At 41.9% G+C, this 18,908-nt stretch overlaps 1 protein-coding gene across 1 annotated transcript in view; it reads right to left on the bottom strand.

Annotated features, from left to right (window-relative positions):
• LOC117509937 (AP2-associated protein kinase 1-like) overlaps positions 1-18,908 on the bottom strand; it is a 95,124-nt gene that overhangs the window by 17,173 nt on the left and 59,043 nt on the right. Inside the window, 3 exon segments of the mRNA XM_034169550.1 lie at positions 16,305-16,394; positions 17,282-17,455; positions 18,717-18,818. Coding sequence (XP_034025441.1) covers positions 16,305-16,394; positions 17,282-17,455; positions 18,717-18,818 — 366 coding nt within the window.

Here is an 18,908-nt window from a genome sequence, read left to right as displayed (position 1 = left end):
ATGAGGGCGTCTCTTAATAAAAAGAGCGGAAAAGCAGGCCAGACTTTAGTGTAGCCTTGGTGTACAGCCTGGCCGCACTCCGCGCGTAAAATTTGACTTTCTGTCTCACTGGTGTTTCTTGACTCTGTTTGTCTTGTTAAAGGTTTTAAAAATGTTTGGAGGAGAAAATACCCAACATTGACTGGGGGCTCGTCCGGGATTTCAACAACACCGGAGGTGTCCGGCGGAGGTCGTCAAGTCCAGACGTAAATCCTTGGCCAAGGTCCGATCGATCGATTGATCGTGTCTGCAATTGTCGACCACCGTTGGCATCGTCTGGTTGACGAGATTTTCCCGAAGAAGACAGACAGGAAGTCGAGTCAGTGAGTAAAATTTCTTTGTAAACAGTACTGAGTGAGTGGTGATCAGATCACATAAAACAGTTAAATTCCGCAAGCGATGATACAGAATCGTCTGTTAATACAACGCAGTTAAACTCTGTAAGGAGGGTGCGGACTCCTCTGTTTTAATACGCGTACCGGTAGGGGATAAAAGTGATCACATAAAACAGTTAAATTCCGCAAGCGATGATACAGAATCGTCTGTTAATGCAAAGCAGTTAAACTCTGTAAGGAGGGTGCGGACTCCTCTGTTTTAATACGCAAAGGAAATCCCGGGTAGGAATATGTGCACTGTAAAAAAGCAGTTAAATCTGGCAGGGACGGCGGAGTCCCCTAATGCAGGACATTAGTTAAATTTCACGGGAGGGCGAGCTCCCCTGACATAAGAATACGCGTACGATTATTAGGAGTGTTTCTATGTGTAAATAGTGTTTTGCGCAAGTGTAAATAACTGTGTGAAAGTGTAATACTTTGGACAACGTTAGTGACAACCGTGCGTGTGGAAGCAGCAGGCAAGTGATTCCGCTTCCTACGGGGAGGTGAAAGGAATCAACCACACGACGGCAAATTGTCACGTCCAAAGAAAGTGTGAAAACTTCAGATTTAGAACACCCTAGGTGTGCCCCCGTCTGAAGTCCAAATTATAACAAGGGATAAAAAATATAATAAAAATGGGGGGTAAGACGTCTAAAAATAAGGAAAATTTATCAACTGACGACTGGAAATTTATGGAGGCAAAAAATCCAAAAGCAACAAAGAAATTGGAGACCTGGATAAATAAACATGACTTTGACGGACGACTGAACCTGATCAGCATACAAAAGCTGAAGAAGGAGTTAGAACGGGAACATAAAGGTGATGAGAAAAAGATGCAGAAAGTAGGGGCAGATTTAGTGGCATTTTGGGAGGAGGAAGCAGAGAACAGACAGAAAGGAGCAGAGAAGTGACGATTAGAGAAAGCGAGGAAAAAGAAAGCTGTAGGTAAGGCAGAAGAAGATGTGGTAATTCAGCACAGAGAGCCAGAACAGCCTCAACAACCACCGCCGGCTGGATCGTCGGTGACAAAGAGACCTTTATCTCCTCTACCAGAGGATGACGATGTACCGCCACCACAGTATGATTTGGCAGTAAAACCTAAGGCAAAAAGAGAAAAACCAGAAAAACCACAAACACGCAGTCAAGCGAAAGTGCCTACAGCCCCTCCCATGGTGGAACATAGTGATCAGGGAGGTGCCTATCCTATGATAGAAGTACCAAATCCTCGTGCAGGAACAGCAGGACAGCTACCAACCATGCTCGTTTATCGTACATGGAATGCTGATGATATCAAAGCAGCAGTCGACATGATACCATCGCCACATGTCGATATCGAGGGCTTTATGCAGGATATAGAAAACATTAGAACATCTTACCACCTTAATGGACCTGAAGTCCAACAGGTGTGGATGAAAGCATGTGGCCCTAAATGGAGTCCGGTACGCGGTGACTGGAATCCTGCAGATCAACAAGGCGTACCACTGACACATGATGATCTAGTCTTGAAAACAAGAGTGGAAGCTATGATTACACATGCGAAAGGAGTGTTAGGACCAAAGATAAATTATACTGAAATTACCAGGACAACTCAGAAAGAAGGAGAGCCATGGACAGAGTTTAGGTGCAGGTTTGAGAATGTATTTAGGGTCCATAGTGGCATATTGCCAGAAACACCTGTGTATGAACAACAATTGAAAAACGCTCTGATCCAACATTCCAATAAGGATATTAAAGCTTGGATACAGAAACACTGGATTGGATTGCCTACAGGCACATTGGAAGAAACACATACACACTGCTGTCATGCAGAAGAAGTCTTAAAGCAGAAAAAGACAAGAAACAGCGACAAAGGAGTGTATGTAGCACATGGAGATGATGAAATATATTACCAGCAGGGTAACTTAAGACAGCAGAAGCAGTGCAAACGCCCCAAAAAGCCATGGCAAAATAGACAAGGTGGACAGCCACAACGTCAAGGACCATGGCAACCACAACAGCAGCACAGACAGGGAGGGCCACCACGTGGTCCCCTGATTTGTTGGAACTGTGGAAGAGAGGGACATATGTATAGAAATTGTCCGAATCCACCTACTGAGGGAGCAGCAGGGAGAATTCCACAACGGAATAATCCTCCGCAGCCACAGTATCCACAATGACTAGAATCCATAATCATGATTCCACATCAGATAGGCAGTCTGATTGTGATATGGATCTGTGTGCCTTGCTGGGAAATCCGGTACCAAAACCAGAAGTGACTTTGTTGGTAAATGGACGACCAGTGACATTCCTTTGTGATACAGGAGCATGTAGAACCACATGTAATGCAACGAAATCTTTAGGGTTCGCTCTGCAAATGGACAAACATCAGACGTCCCTATCACCAAACCCATAACGTTGACAGATCCATTGAGCATGCCACAATGTCCAGTTAACCTCCTAGGACGAGACGGATTGACTGCATTGGGCTTGTCCATAATTGTGGAACAAGGGAAATTAGTTGTTGAACGCACAGGAGGCGTTAACATGGTAAGAGAAGAAAGCGCTGACCCCACATTCCACTATTACTATACATTTGACATTTCAGAAGAAGATGCTGCAGGATGGGGTAAAGATGTCGTCTTGCAAGCGACAGCCCTGCTAAAAAATCCTGAACAACAGATGTCACCACCTGACCTGCATGTCACAATGTGGCATAAAGATCCTCCAGGTCCGGATGGTGACTATGAAACTAAATTGAAAAATGTTTCACCTGTGAAACTGACAATGACCGATTTGATTCATGATGGCAACTCAACAGCTGTCATAACAGTAACAGGCGCCACTGAAGATGTATCAAAATTGAGATTCACAGGTATGCCATTACATATGTCACTTTGTAAGCCATATTTGACAGAATGGCAAGAGTTGGGACTGACAGTCATAACAGCTTTGTCAGCCTCTGATTGGAGTAGAGTTGGCCCACGAACGGAGTTCAGTCCATCAACCAAGTTGTATAAAGTGCCAGTTAATGTCTCATTGGTGCTGACAGCTGGAACACACATTGATGCGTCCACTTCACAATCCTGAGTGTTTCAGTTGAGTCCTGAAGAGGATGCTCTTCTCTCTTCAGTACCGTCAGGATTGTGGACAACAGGTCCTTCAGACGTAGGACTGATTAAAAATGCACAACCTGTAGTTATAAGGCCAAAAACAGAATACAGACCATGTGTAAGACAGTATCCATTGAAACCTGATGCAATTGACGGAATCAGGCCAGTAATAGAGGATTTATTAACAGCAGGAGTAATAGTGCCATGTCCAGATTCACCATGTAACACACCCATATTTCCGGTAAAAAAGGCTCCGCCCTCAGTGGGGTGGAGAATGATTCAAGATCTGCAGGCAGTAAATGCTGCTGTGATTAAAAGAGCACCATGTGTCCCAGATCCACACACCTTGTTAAATTCGCTGAGACCAAATTCTAATAGTTTCTCAGTAATTGACATAAGTAATGCATTTTTCTCTGTGCCAGTACATCCAGATAGTCAATTCTGGTTTGCTTTTACCTTTAAAGGACAACGATATACATTCACCAGATTACCGCAGGGTTACGCAGAGAGCCCAACTATTTATTCTCAAGTCATGTCAGCATGTTTAGCCAATTTCGTTCCACCGGCAGATAGCCAACTGTTAGTGTATGTTGATGACATTTTGATTGCCTCTGACACACGAGAAAACTGCATAACTGACACAGTAGCATTATTATGTTTCTTATTTGACAATGGCCACAGAGTGAGTAGAAACAAAGTTCAGTTGTGTAGGGATAAAGTAAAATACTTAGGACATGAGTTATCAGCCACAGGGCGCACGATCCTGTCTGACAGGAAGGAAGCAATTTTGCACGCTCCAAAACCACAAACCAAAAAGCAGATGATGTCATTTCTTGGATTGACAAATTACTGCAGGGCATGGATTCCTTGCTATGCAGAGTTGACTAGTCCACTTTCTGATTTGATGTACAAAGATGATATTTCAATGTCAACCGTGTTGGAATGGAACAAAGATGCTGAGGAAGCCTTTGTAAAAGTAAAACAAACATTAGTGTCATCCACAGTTTTGGCACTACCAGATTATAGTAAACCATTCATTCAAACAGTTGATTGTAAGAATAAGTTCATGACTAGTGTTTTGGTTCAAGTGTATGGTTCAAAATTGAGGCCAGTTGCCTACTACTCATCTAAATTGGATGCAGTAGCAAGTGCTTTACCACCATGCGTACAGGCTGTTGTTGCAGCCTCTATGGCTGTTCAAAGTAGCAGTAATGTTGTTCTATTCCATCAGCTGACATTGAAAGTTCCACATGCAGTCTCTGCACTTCTGTTGCAGACAAACATGAGCCTTTTGTCCCCAGCAAGACATCTTTCGTGCATGTCCTTGCTATTATCACAGCCACACCTTACGATAGAGCGATGTACAACATTGAATCCCTCCACATTGATACCTTTACCTGAGGATGGTGAGCCGCACAATTGTCTTGATGTAGCAACAGTTTGTACAAAAGCACGCCCAGACCTCCGGGACACACCCATCCCAAACAGTACAATCGTGTATGTGGATGGTTCTCCCACCAAAAATGCTTATGGACAAACGCAATCTGGATATGCTGTCGTCACAAATTCAGAAGTATTAGATTCTGCTTCATTGCCATCGTCATTTTCAGCACAAGCAGCTGAATTAGTTGCTTTAACTGCAGCTTGCTATCTGTTTCAAGGTACGGCCGTATCAATTTATACGGACAGCCAGTACGCTTTCAGCACAGTGCATGTGTTTGCAAAACTGTGGGAGGAGCGTGGAATGGTGACATCGTCTGGAAAGCCAGTGACTCATGCCACTCTCCTAACTGCCCTACTGCAAGCTGTGAAGTTGCCTCAACAAATTGCTAAATGCAAATGTGCGGCTCACACCAATGGCTCTGACAGTGTTTCAAAAGGAAATGATTTTGCTGACAGAGCAGCAAAAGAGGCAGCAGCAGCTTCTTCTATTTTTGTTGTACAGGAAACTACTCCAGATTTGCATTTAGGTCATACACTGCTTGCTGACATGCAACAGCAGGCAACAGACAGAGAAAAACAAATGTGGATAGCTAAAGGAGCTACGTATGCAAATGACTTGTACGTATGACCACAAAAGAAACCCATATTGCCAAAAAATATGTTTAAATGGGCAGCTATTATGAGCCATGGCGTGACGCATGTCTCATCAGGGGGTATCTACCCATTTTGGGGTAGATGATAATGGGGGGATGATATCGCAATTGCAATCTATTTTTTGTCTTTATGGGTTCGATGCATATGCAAAACAGCATTGTAGAGCATGCATGATATGTGCAAAACACAACTCACAAGGCAATTTGAGACCCCAAAGAGGTAAATTTCCAACACCACAATATCCCTTTCAAGTGATTCATATGGATTATATACAGCTGAGTAAACATGAAGGGAAGGAATTTTGTTTAGTCATAATTGATGCCTTCTCAAAATGGGTAGAATTGTTCCCTACAAAACATGCAGATTCACTTACAGTGGCTAAAGCATTATGCAAAGACATCATCCCACGATTTGGAATACCAGAAACAGTCTATTCAGATAATGGAGCGCATTTTGTTAATACAATAGTGCAATACGTAGGAGAAGCACTACAGGTTAATCTCAAAAATCATTGTTCTTATCATCCACAAAGCGCCGGATTAGTGGAAAGGATGAATGGAACAGTAAAAAACAGACTTAGAAAGACAATGGAGGAAACAGGCAGACCATGGACGCATTGTGTAGATTTGGTAAAAATGTATATAAACATAACTAGTACCATGGGGTTGACACCGTATGAAACATTGTTTGGCAGAAAATATCGATTGCCATATTATGGACAAATTTGGGATGTACCTGAGGAAGCCAATTTGGCGGATTACATGAGAAAAATGTTAGAAGGACAACGAGGGAGAGTTCCAAACACTGATGATCCCATTTCTCCACAGGAGGACCCTAAAGTGGTACCTGGAGACTGGGTGTTGATAAGAAGCATCAAGAGAAAACACTGGCATTCACCTAAATGGGAAGGGCCCTATCAAGTACTACTCACAACACCCACAGCTTTGAAAATTGGGGAAAGAAGTACATGGATTCATTTAACTCACTGTAAGAAAGTCATTTCTGCAGACACAGACAAACAGTAAGAACAGTAGGACAAGACTAGTAATAGTGTGTGAGCTTGGTGTTAAGATCCAGGTTAGACACGAAAGCTAGCAGAAGACATTAAGAAGCCACTGTTCTGAACATAGGTGTGCTGTAGTGTGCAGAAATGGCGAAAGAAAAAAATAAAAAGAACGAGGGTTTCTGGACCCCACGGACAGTCCTTGTTATGCTACTTCCTCTGTGAAACAGATAGAGTACAGCAACCAATATTGACCGAATTAAGTACGTCAAAGGGGGTGTCCATACAAGCAAAGGGGGTGCCCATACAAGCAAAGGGGGTGTCTGTACAAGGCACAAAAGACATGAAGGCAGATGACTGGTTCCTAGTAACTACAGGAATTAGTGGACAAAATAACAATTGGCTTTTAATGGCAGAACAAGCAGGACTAGCAGCAAAGAAGGACTGTGTTGTATGTATGGGACCCAGACCTATATTACAGGTAATACCGGCAGCATTACCCAAAGACTGTCTACTGACTGCTATGACACAGACATACATTGCGGCAAACAACAATTGTTCTAAGTGGGACAAGATCTATCCAGTGACCAAATTGACTAAGATTAAACCTTTATTCTCAAGCAAAGTTGGGCATGCTAACCATACATGTGTACACTTGACAGGGACAAGTAAGACTTTGGGTAGCTTAAACCACACCGCCTGGTGTAAGAATGTGGTCCATAGTACTCCCACATTCAAACCTGTCGGGAGGAGTGACGTATGGTGGTGGTGTGGGGATAACAGACTCTTTGACAGACTGCCACGGAATGTGTCAGGTTATTGTGCATTAATATCATTATTGTTACCAGTTGAAGCCATACCCATGACCCCTGAAGACGTTACGACATATGCAGCCTCTCTTATTCCTGAAGATTGGCAGGAAGGCATAGCCAGACATAGAGTGAAAAGAGATTGGAAAGGAGTGGGAAATCCAACATATATTGACGCAATAGGAGTCCCCAGGGGAGTGCCTGACGAGTATAAACTGGTTAATCAAACAGCAGCTGGATTCGAATCTTCCATCTGTTGGTGGTGCTCAATTAATAAAAACGTGGACAGAATAAACTACATCCACTACAATGTACAGAAATTAGGAAATTGGACTGAGGAAGGATTTAAGGCTGTCCATTCACAGTTAGAAGCCACGTCCCTTATGGCCTTCCAGAATCATATTGCTCTGGATATGTTGTTGGCAGAGAAAGGAGGTGTTTGTGCCATGTTCGGAGAACAATGCTGCACATTCATTCCCAACAACACGGCTGCAGACAGCAGTCTCACTCAAGCCATTGACGGGCTGAGGACGTTGAACAGGAAGATGAAAGAGCACAGTGGAGTAAACACCGAAGGCTGGGATTGGTGGCTGGAAGGGATGGGAAAATGGAGGTCTTTGATTTCTTCACTATTAGTGTCTATAGCAGTATTTGCTGCAATTCTAACATTGTGTGGATGTTGTTGTATTCCATGTCTCTGAGGCCTTGTAAATAGAATGATAACCACAGCAATAAGTCCAGGACCAGGAGGGGGTCCGGCATCATATCCACTTCTGGGGACAGACGACAACGAGGAGGACGATGGCTCTCCTGACCTGTACCCAGACCAATGGAAGTATGATGACCCAGACACCGATGATGGTGACAATGACGACATCACCTCTGGGGTGTAAGCCTAGAGAGAGAACATACCATGATGAACCTCTTAGTGAAAATCTCAAAAAGAAGTGCTAAGCTGAGTGATGCCTACTGTATGTTTAACAGGCGATAAACAGGAGGGGAATGTTAAGGATTTTGTATATATGTTATCGCTGTTAAACATTTGTACATTTGTCTTCTTTCTCATGAGAACGGTGTTGTGCTGTTTTGCACTTCACCCTGAGAATGTACGTGTTATTCAACCTTGTTTTAGCTTTGTCTTCTTTCTCATGAGAATGGTGTTGTGCTGTTTTGCACTTCACCCTGAGAATGTACGTGTTATTCAACCTTGTTTTAGCTTTGTCTTCTTTCTCATGAGAACGGAGATGTGCTGCTTTGCACCTGTCTTAATGCAATCCTGAGAATTCAATTTTGTTTTAGCACTCTGGGGTCAATCTGAGCTGGGAATGAAGGGCTGGATGTACTTATTATTATAATATAACTTTGTTTTCGCAGCCTCTAACGACTGGGAGTAAGAGAACGTTTTGACTATTGTGATGTGGTGTTTAGTGTGAAGGAGTGTGGAAGACAGGACACTTCAGGCAGATGCAGAACAGCTGATACCTGCAACAGACGAACGAGATGTGCTGACCTGAAAGTGTTCTTCCTTACAGCTGCACTTATTGACGTATGCGTTTATGTTATGGGAAGAAACTTGTCTTGCGTCATCACCCCCACCCTTAGGACAAGTTTCTTGTTTATGTGATGAGGGCGTCTCTTAATAAAAAGAGCGGAAAAGCAGGCCAGACTTTAGTGTAGCCTTGGTGTACAGCCTGGCCGCACTCCGCGCGTAAAATTTGACTTTCTGTCTCACTGGTGTTTCTTGACTCTGTTTGTCTTGTTAAAGGTTTTAAAAATGTTTGGAGGAGAAAATACCCAACACAAACTAAAGCTAATACGTTAATCTTGGTTCAGGTGTTGTATGAACATATTTTTTGAGGACTAGGCGGTGGCTTTCATGATGGTGGCTTGAGTGCAGGAATTAAAAGTTATGACCTGCTTATTAGCTCAGTAACTGTGGTGTGATAGTGGAGCTAACCACGCTAACAATACCTGCTAATAGTGCTAAGATACACATCAAAAATAACTAAAGTATCACTTGATGTGGAAATACTGGAGCATAGACTTCTTAGATAGTCAGTTAATATAAGTAACCACACAGCAAGCAGTATTACCTCACATATTTGTTAAAAGAAAAAAACCCTGAAAGGACAGACACAGGCGGTCCACAACAGCTAGTAGCTACTGCTTTTGGTCTCTGCTAAACGCAGCTCATCCACACTAGCGGTGGGGATAGAATATGGTGATGTGACTGGTCCAACTCATCTTCATTTGGTTTTTGGAAGACAAACGTGCGTGTTGCCCAACCTGCCAATACATTACTTGAACTATTTTGCATAAGGTTCAATGATAAAACATACCAGGGTACACTGATGTCCAAATGAGGCCTGGTATGAAAAATGCATACAGGTTGGAAGATCTGCAAATAGCCGTTTATATGCAATACACGTGATACCAGTGTCAAAACAATACTGCCACAGATACTACTCGCTCACTGGGCAGCAGTTTGTAACTTGTGATTAGAAATGCAATTTTGCTGTTGGCAAGGCTTGCCTCAGTATTGTGTACTCTCAACATCAGAAATACACTGTGCTGGATTTTAGACCAGCTTTTTGCTGGTCTACAGCTCAGACACATTCTGTTGCCAGATAATAATGCATCAGGACTGCACCTGACCACATTTTTAGACTAACCCACCCATGGGTGCCTAAATGAGCACAATTCTACTATGTATTTACCATATTTTCTAGAGTAGAAGCCCACAGTTTTGTTTATTTTTTTTTTCTTTACTAGTTTGGGGGTGCTGTGGGGGTGCAATTTATATACTAATAAATATATAGGGCTTTCCCACTAAACAAAATAACTGCCAGTAATAAAATACATAGCAATAATAAAACTACAACATCGCACAAAAAACCCAAATTAAAGAGCTAATAATTCAGAAAAAAGGTGCAACTTATGCTCCAGAAAATTCAGTAAACAATGTGAGCATTGATCTGGAAAACCACAGCAGCACTGGGCACAAGCTACCAATAACGCTTGTGTTAGGATATGCATTCCTTTTTGCTGGGTAGAAGACACATCCATTAAGTTAACCCCTTAAGCCGTAGAGCCTAGTTCACCAAAATCACATACCCATACATTATGATTTATTTCTCTGCTTGTACAAGGTCAAAAATGCAAAAGTTTGGATCAGCTAAAAGACAGGTCCTAGGGGATGTTGTGGATGCAAAAAAATTTAAAGTAAATACAGTGAGGAAAATAAGTATTTGAACACCCTGCGATTTTGCAAGTTCTCCCACTTAGAAATCATGGAGGGGTCTGAAATTTTCATCTTAGGTGCATGTCCACTGTGAGAGACATAATCTAAAAAAAATAAAAAATCCGGAAATCACAATGTATGATTTTTTAATAATTTATTTGTATGTTACTGCTGCAAATAAATATTTGAACACCTGTGAAAATCAATGTTAATATTTGGTACAGTAGCCTTTGTTTGCAATTACAGAGGTCAAACGTTTCCTGTAGTTTTTCACCAGGTTTGCACACACTGCAGCAGGGATTTTGGTCCACTCCTCCATACAGATCTTCTCTAGATCTTTCAGGTTTGGAGTTTCAGCTCCCTTCAAAGATTTTCTATTGAGTTCAGGTCTGGAGACTGGCCAGGCCACTCCAGGACCTCGAAATGCTTCTTACGGAGCCCCTCCTTAGTTGCCCTGGCTGTGTGTTTGGGGTCATTGTCATGCTGGAAGACCCAGCCATGACCCATCTTCAATGCTCTTACTGAGGGAAGGAGGTTGTTTGCCAAAATCTCGCAATACATGACCCCATTCATCCTCCCTTCAATACGGTGCAGTCGTCCTGTCCCCTTTGCAGAAGAGCACCCCAGAGTATGATGTTTCCACCCTGGTGTCCTTAGACAGCTCTTTGGTCTTAGCTATGGTGGACAGGTTGGAGTGTGATTGATTGAGTGTGTGAACAGGTGTCTTTTATAAAGGCAAGTTCAAACAGGTGCACTTAATACAGGTAAAGAGTGCAGAATAAGAGGGCTTCTTAAAGAAAAAATAACAGGTCTGTGTGAGCCAGAATTCTTGCTGGTTGGTAGGTGATTAAGTACTTATTTCATGTAATAAAATGCAAATTAATTATTTAAAAATCATCCAATGTGATTTTATGATTTTTTTTTTGGATTATATCTCTCACAGTGGACATGCACCTAAGATGAAAATTTCAGACCCCTCCGTGATTTCTATGTGGGAGAACTTGCAAAACTGCAGGGTGTTGAAATACTTATTTTCCTCACTGTAATACTTGGTAGGAGTAAATGAGTTTTTTTTTTTCCCCAAAAAAATGAATTCCGATTTATGTCTTTATTTGCTTGGCGTTTCAGCTGTGGTTAGTTGATATGTGATTGAAGTGGATACTTTTGTAGAGGAGACTTCGCTTGACATTTTGATGTATAATAAATGTATGTTGGTGTCAGCATTGGTTAGTTATGAGTGTTCAAATGTTCCAAAACAGGGCGAGTCCCCAAATTTGGGGACTCTAGGGTTTAAAGTCACGGTCCCACACGAATAATGAAGGATGAAGAAGGAGCCACGCGCCCTGTTTTTTTGTTTCGTAAGCTATCGTGGCAGTATAGTGGCTCAGAGTGGCTCTTAGAGGCATTATCTTCAGTTAACGAGGCTCCTCTCTGAGCGTGGCGCTAAATTCAAGATGTTCAAAATTTATCAACAACAGCGTGGCACAGTTTGTGTTTGAGTTACTGCGACGGCTTGGAGGCATTTGCGTGGTGCTTAGAGGTTAATGTGGATAAGTGAGATTGAGGAGGGTAAAATACTGGTGTGTCTCCAAAAACAGAACTGTAGAACAATTTGAATGAATGAAGCTTTTTTATCAAACTCCAAATCTGGTGTTGGAATTAGCTGTCCTAATATTCAACTACAAAGTTTGAAAAGGGACATGCTTGTCTTGCACAGCAGAAAAACTCTGAAAACTGTTTTAAAACTGTCAAGATTTTATGATATTAATGTTATGGTACATCCAAACAGTATTCATAGTGCTTCACCTTCTCCACATTTTGTTATGTTACAGCCTTGTAACAAAATTTATTAAATTAAGTTTTTACTCAAAATTCTACACACAACACCCATAATGACAATGTGAAAAAGGTTTTTCTTGAGATTTTTACTAATTTATTAAAAATAAAAAACTACGGAGTCACGTGTACGTGTGTTCACACCCTTTGCTCAATACTTTGTTGATGCACCTTTGGCAGCAATTACAGTCTCAAGTCTTCTTGAATATGATGCCACAAGCTTGGCACACTTATCTTTGAGCATTTGTGTCTATTCATCCTCTGGCTGGACCACTCAAGGACATTCACAGAGTTAGCCTGAAGCCACTCCTTTGATATCTTTCTCTGTAGCAATACACCAATCAGGCCTGTATGGTAGAGTGGCCAGGTGGGAGCCACTCCTTAGTAAAAGGCACATGGTAGCCCACCTGGACCTAGCCAAAAGGCACCTGAAGGACTCTCTGACCATGGACTGCAACTGGACTGCATTTGTACAGCGCTTTTCCATCTATATCAGAAGCTCAAAGAGCTTTACATTTATGCCTCACATTCACCCATTCACACACACTCGCACACCAGTGTTGGGGTGCTGCCATGCAAGGTGCTCACTACACACTGGGGGCAACTTGGGGATTAAGGACCTTGCCCAAAGGCCCTTAGTGATTTTCCAGCCAGATGGGGATTTGAACAGAGTATCCTCTGGTCTCAGCCCATTGCTTAACCACTAGGCCATCACCTCCCCTATGAGAAATAATATTCTCTGGTCTCATGAGACAAAGATCGAACTCTTTAGTGTGAATGCCAGGCGTTGGGATTGGAGGAAACCGGGCACCATCCCTACTAGGGATGGGTATTGATAAGATTTTATCGATAGATACCATTATTGATTCCGCTTTTCGATCCGATTCCTTACCGATTCCTTTATCGATACCCCTTGTGAATTTTCTGTGTACTAAAAGTAGGCTTTACAGGTTTTCTATGTCAACAACATTTTATTGAGTCTTAAAGTAAATAAATATAAAATTGGTCACTGGATCCTTAAACTCTAGACAGAAATAAACTCTACATGGTGGATCCTTGATCTCTGGACATAAATAGAAATAAACAAAAGCTGTAGTTTTGTCAAAAGCATTTCCTTTCAGATAGTCTTGGCATGAATGTCACACCATACCTCTGAGCTGAGCTCTTGCAGCCGGGCCGTGCTGCATGTCAGGATGTAATTCATAAAGAACGTAGGACGTATCATTTTGGGAGGAAAAAAGCATTATAGTCGATTGTAGTTTACTGTCTGTATTACAGCATTTGGAAAGAGATGTCATTTTATTTAAAGCGGCAATTCATTTTGAAGTTATTCATTTTGACTGGACTCTGTCTCAGCAGAGAGCAGCGCAGCGTTTGGAGCTGTGCCAATGGAACAGAGGATGAATCTCATTTCTTGACTGCAACAAGACAAGAGTCTCAGTTAGTGACTTTAATACACACAAAAATGACTCACGATTGACATATTTTAATGGCTTTGAGAGGGGTTAAGAAGCAGACTTGCTGCTTCTGAAGAGCAGTGAATCAAAGAACCAACGAGCCAGCTGATCAAAGCACTGCTTCATTGGTTCAAGCTTCAAAGTGGAGTCGCACTGCAGAAGCGGTTGATTACAGACCTACTGCAGGGTCTGTAATCAACGTAGAGAATTGATAATTTTCCTGATAAACACCCTCAAAAACAACAGCCGCTCTAAGGTACGATAAGGGAATTGTTAAGCAAAAAGGCTATTGATGGCGGGTGGATCAAATCATTTCTTAACGATAACCAAAAAGAACCGGTTCTCGATAGCCAAGCTTAATCCCGACAGTGAAGCGTGGTGGTAGCAACATGCTGTGGGAATGTTTTTCAGCAGCAGGAACTGGGAGACCTGTCAGGATTGAGGTAAAGATGAATGCACACAATGTGCAGAAACATCCTGGTGAAAACCTACTCCAGAGTGCTCTTGACGTCAGACTGAGACTGTTCATCTTTCAGCAGGACAATGACCCTAAGCACACAGCCAAGATATAAAAGGTGTGGCATCAGGACAACTCTGTGAATGTCCTTGAGTGGCCCAGCCAGAGTCCAGAACTGAATCCGATTGAACATCTCTGGAGAGATCTGAAAATGGCTGTGCACAGATGCTCCCCATCCAACGTAATGAATCTTGAGAGGTGCTGCTAAGAGGAATGGAAAAACTGCCGAAAAATAGGTGTGACAATTTTGTAGCATCATCTTCAAGAAGACCTGAGGCTGCAATTCCTGCCAAAGGTGCATCAACAAAGTACTGAACAAAGGGCGTGAATACTTATGTATACGTGATTTCTTAGTTATGTATTTTATTATAAATTTGCAAAAAAAACAAAAAAAAAAACAAAACATTTTCATGTAGTCATTATGGGGTGTTGTGAGTAGAAGTTTGAGGGATTTTTTTTTTTTTTACTCCATTTTGGAATAAGGCTGTAAAATAATGTGGAAAAAGCGAAGTGCTGTGAATACTTTCCAGATGCACTGTATGTCACCACAAACCACTTTGACAGCAAAACTACTTGAACTACATCAAAGAGGTCTTCCTGTTTTTCTCAGGGTTGGGCATCATTTGATCAATAATTTTGTGAAATTTTGTGACTGGCCTGATTTGGCCAATTCAGTGCTTCCACATACAGCATAAAATGATCCAGGTAGTCTAAAGTATTTTGTTTTTTACTCTATAAGCCGATCCCTGGCATAAATGACCATGTGAAGGTGACCCTTCCAAATAAAGCTTTAAACCTGAATGAGAAAATAGAGTAAACACAGTGCAGTTGTGATTAAGCAATTCCATAAATGATGAAATAAACTGCTATGGCTGTGCATACAATGAAAGTTATTAACAGAAAGTATGAGGAAAGCATGAGAAAATCATGGAAAGCCAGGACAGAATGAATGATATGCTCGAGCATTGATTTTTTTTCCTACCAGAATGAAAGCAGAGACTCGTGAAATAAGATTATCAGGCATCCAGAGATGGAGGTGAGACCAAAGAGGCACATGGAAAAGTTTTGACAGAATTATTCAATGAAGTCTCCTCTGTTTCACTTCAAAAGGTACTACACTAAGTGCCTCTGCGCCCCCAGCTCTATCTCCTTTCCCTGTGTCCCTTGTTAGGATTGCACAATGCCCCTTGGACCCCTCCCTGCCCCCTAGAGGTCGATGAGCTGATCCATCAGCAGAAGGGAGCGGGCCAAGTTGGGGATGCTGGACTCTGAACTGCCACTGTTGCTGCACGAGTGACCACCTGAAATGTGCCAGAGAGAGACAGAGGTGGACATGGAAGAGCAAAGAAGGAACAAGATTGTGAAAAACAAGCAAAAGAAAAAGTAATATTAACCAAAACAAACAACACAAAAAGCAAGACGTTGAGGATGAAAGTGATGGAAGAGCAGAGGTGCATGGAAGAACATGGGCAGAAAAAAGAAAGAGAAACAGGCAGCGTGAGCTGGGATTATCTTTGCACGGCTGCGTTGTAACAGGGGGAGAGCAAGAGAATGAAACTCTAACATAAGGAAACTTTCAATCATGCCCTGACTTCAAAGCAAAATAAACCAAAAAGAGGAAAAAAAAAAACTTTACAAGTTGGAGAATACCTGGCAGTACAAAACTGGAAATAAAGGAGAGGAATCTCAGTGAGGTTTGTTGGGATTAAAAGCGTCCAACAGTCACAGAAGGAGTTGTGGTGACGGGGCTTCAGAACGGGAAGCTAAGTTCCTGATCTGTGTGCAGCTGCCTGCCTTCTGTAGATGTGAGTGCTCATCTCCAGGTTCCATTAGGCTTACCTTGATTTGTGTTTTTGGAGATGAGCACAGGAATAGGATCGAAGTTGACGTCATTGCACTTATCTCCAGACAACATGAGGAAAGAAGAGTCTGCGGTGAAGGAAATGAAAGTGTAGGAAGGGAAAGTAGCAAGCAAAAAGTGCAAAAAGATAAAGTAGGATGTGAGTAGATAAAAACAGATGTCAGGGCAGTTACAGGATTTAAAGCAATGCACGTTAAGGACTTTTGCTGTTCTTTCGTGACGTGTCTGCTGAAGCTCTCATTGAATGTGTCCTTTAATTTAATATTACTTTTGCTTAAAACAGGTACTTCTGTTCTGGCAAAAATGTATTTCCACTTAGCTGTTAGTGTATTTACTCTAATAAATGCCCCCTCTCTAATACCCCCCCCCCCCATTTTTTCATCACATTGCATGTAGTGAAATTGTGAATTCCTGAGAGAACAGAGCAAATTGCCAAAAAACTCTCACCAGTCTATTCTGCTTTCCCTGTTGCTTATGGAGCCGCAGTACCTCATATTTCAGACCCTTCCATGTCATGCAAATGCCTGCTGCCCACCCAACCAACCAGGCAGCCTTTTTGGCCAGGGTTCCAAGCTTATCCTTGTTCCTACACCACTCCCAGATGCGTTCCCTATCGACTATGAAAATCCGAGCAGCATGGTGTTTCCCCTTCTCTTCTGCTTCTTTCAAAGCTTTTAACTTGAACGCTGCTGAGTAAAAACATTTGCACTGAGCCATTTTATGCAACTGTATGCCAGCTACTGCATGCAGAAAAAAAAATTAGTTTCCAGTCTGCGCTGCTTCTCTTGCATGCAGTATGCATGTACATATGTATCATAAGGCCATACTGTGTACCGTATGCATGCACAAACGATAGTAAATAAACGCCTCTCCCCTCAAGAAAATTTCACGACCATTTATTAGAGTAAATACGGTATATGACTACCTGAGAGGTGCAGCAAACGGGAAGTCTTACCAAAAGCCACCTGGCCAGTTGACTTCTCCTCCAGACAAGATCCAGAGTTGGAGCCAGAAGGAGCAGCAGAACAGGAGGAGGAAGGGAGAACAGAACAAACAGACTGGTTTCCATGAGTAGGAGAATGAGATAACAGATCACAGCCCAGCAGAGAGTCGTCCCCAGTGACAGAGCCTGAGACAGGATGAAGCAAAGCCAAAGCCCGAAATAAAACACACAATATTCCATCAATGATGAGCAACAGAATACAGTTAGTGAGGACACTGATTCTAGAAGTGTGTGGTGGGTAGTGTGCCAATACTTGAAAGAGAACCAAAGTTGACATCACATGTTTCAAATAGGAGCAACAGCAAATAGTGATTCAGGTTTTGTTTGTTTTTCCTTTAGAACAGCAAAACACAAGTGAAGAAAGACATGGACAGATCCCCCCCATTTGCACTGTATTGTTTGGTAAAATAAAAGTTTTAATATCTGCAAAAATAACACCAATATTTTTGTGAAAGGCTTATAATAATACAATAAAATGCTTTTGGAGGGTGGTATGCATTTTCCACGGCCCGACGTTCATGCCCAGTTGCCCAAAATGACAGATATTCGCCCAGGTTAGACGAGGGCGAATATCTGTCATTGCGGGAGACGGCATGGACTCAGAAAATGCATACCGTATGACAACAGCATGTTATTTGCATTATTATCACTTACTGAGATACACAACACGTAATGCGTACAAGCATATAGAATCGTGAATTGGCACTATATAAATTAATACATTTGATTTGATTTAGAATGGACCGACTTTAATGTGCTCGCATTGTCCTCTGTACAAGTATAATATCAAGGTAAATACAAGTACCGGATATGGACTCTGTATGGGCAAATACTCATATCACTCAGATCGGGAGACAAAAAAAAAAAAAAAACTGACCGGGACATCCCTAGCCTTTCCTGTGTGGCTGCTTTCACTTGAAAACACTAATTGTAAAGCACATTTAAAAAGATGAGTTGTCTTGGATATAATTTAACTTTGCTACTTGCAACAACAGAGACAAGCAAAAGCATTCGCAGCAGTTTTTATGTACTTCATAAAAACATTCAGGCCTGGCTGCCAGGTAGGGGAAATGCTGTATAATTTCCTGTTACAGCTTTAAAGAGAGAACAACACAGGGCCTGTTACAATGTGAACAACATAGGGCCTGTTAGAATGATGAGGGTCACCAAAAATAATTCTGTAGTTTACCTTCATACACATACCAGCAAACATAATTAAAATAATAAAAACAAAATAGTGTTTGCAGTTGAAAGGTTTTCACAACAACTACCTCAAGTCAAAATGAGAGGAAGAGGTGTTAGGTGACAAAGGGACCAAGAATTCAACTGGCAAGAATTATTCACTAAAAAGCTGCAAGAACAAATGTAAAAATGTCTTACTGCTAACCTGGTATGCTGGTAGAAATGAGCTCTGGCTGGCATGAAAGTGGAAGGGCATGCGGAGGTTCCAAACCAGGAATCAGTGAATCCACACCAGTCTCTGCCTTTGCTACAAAGACAACAAAAGGAAAGAATATTTAAAAAGAAATGATTAATAATGTAAATGAGGGATTGAACAGACAACTCCTGCCACTACTTT

The sequence above is a fragment of the Thalassophryne amazonica genome, chromosome 5, assembly GCF_902500255.1.
Source record: "Thalassophryne amazonica chromosome 5, fThaAma1.1, whole genome shotgun sequence".
Taxonomy (NCBI): Eukaryota; Metazoa; Chordata; class Actinopteri; order Batrachoidiformes; family Batrachoididae; genus Thalassophryne; species Thalassophryne amazonica.
This window is presented reverse-complemented; position numbering and strand designations above follow the sequence as displayed.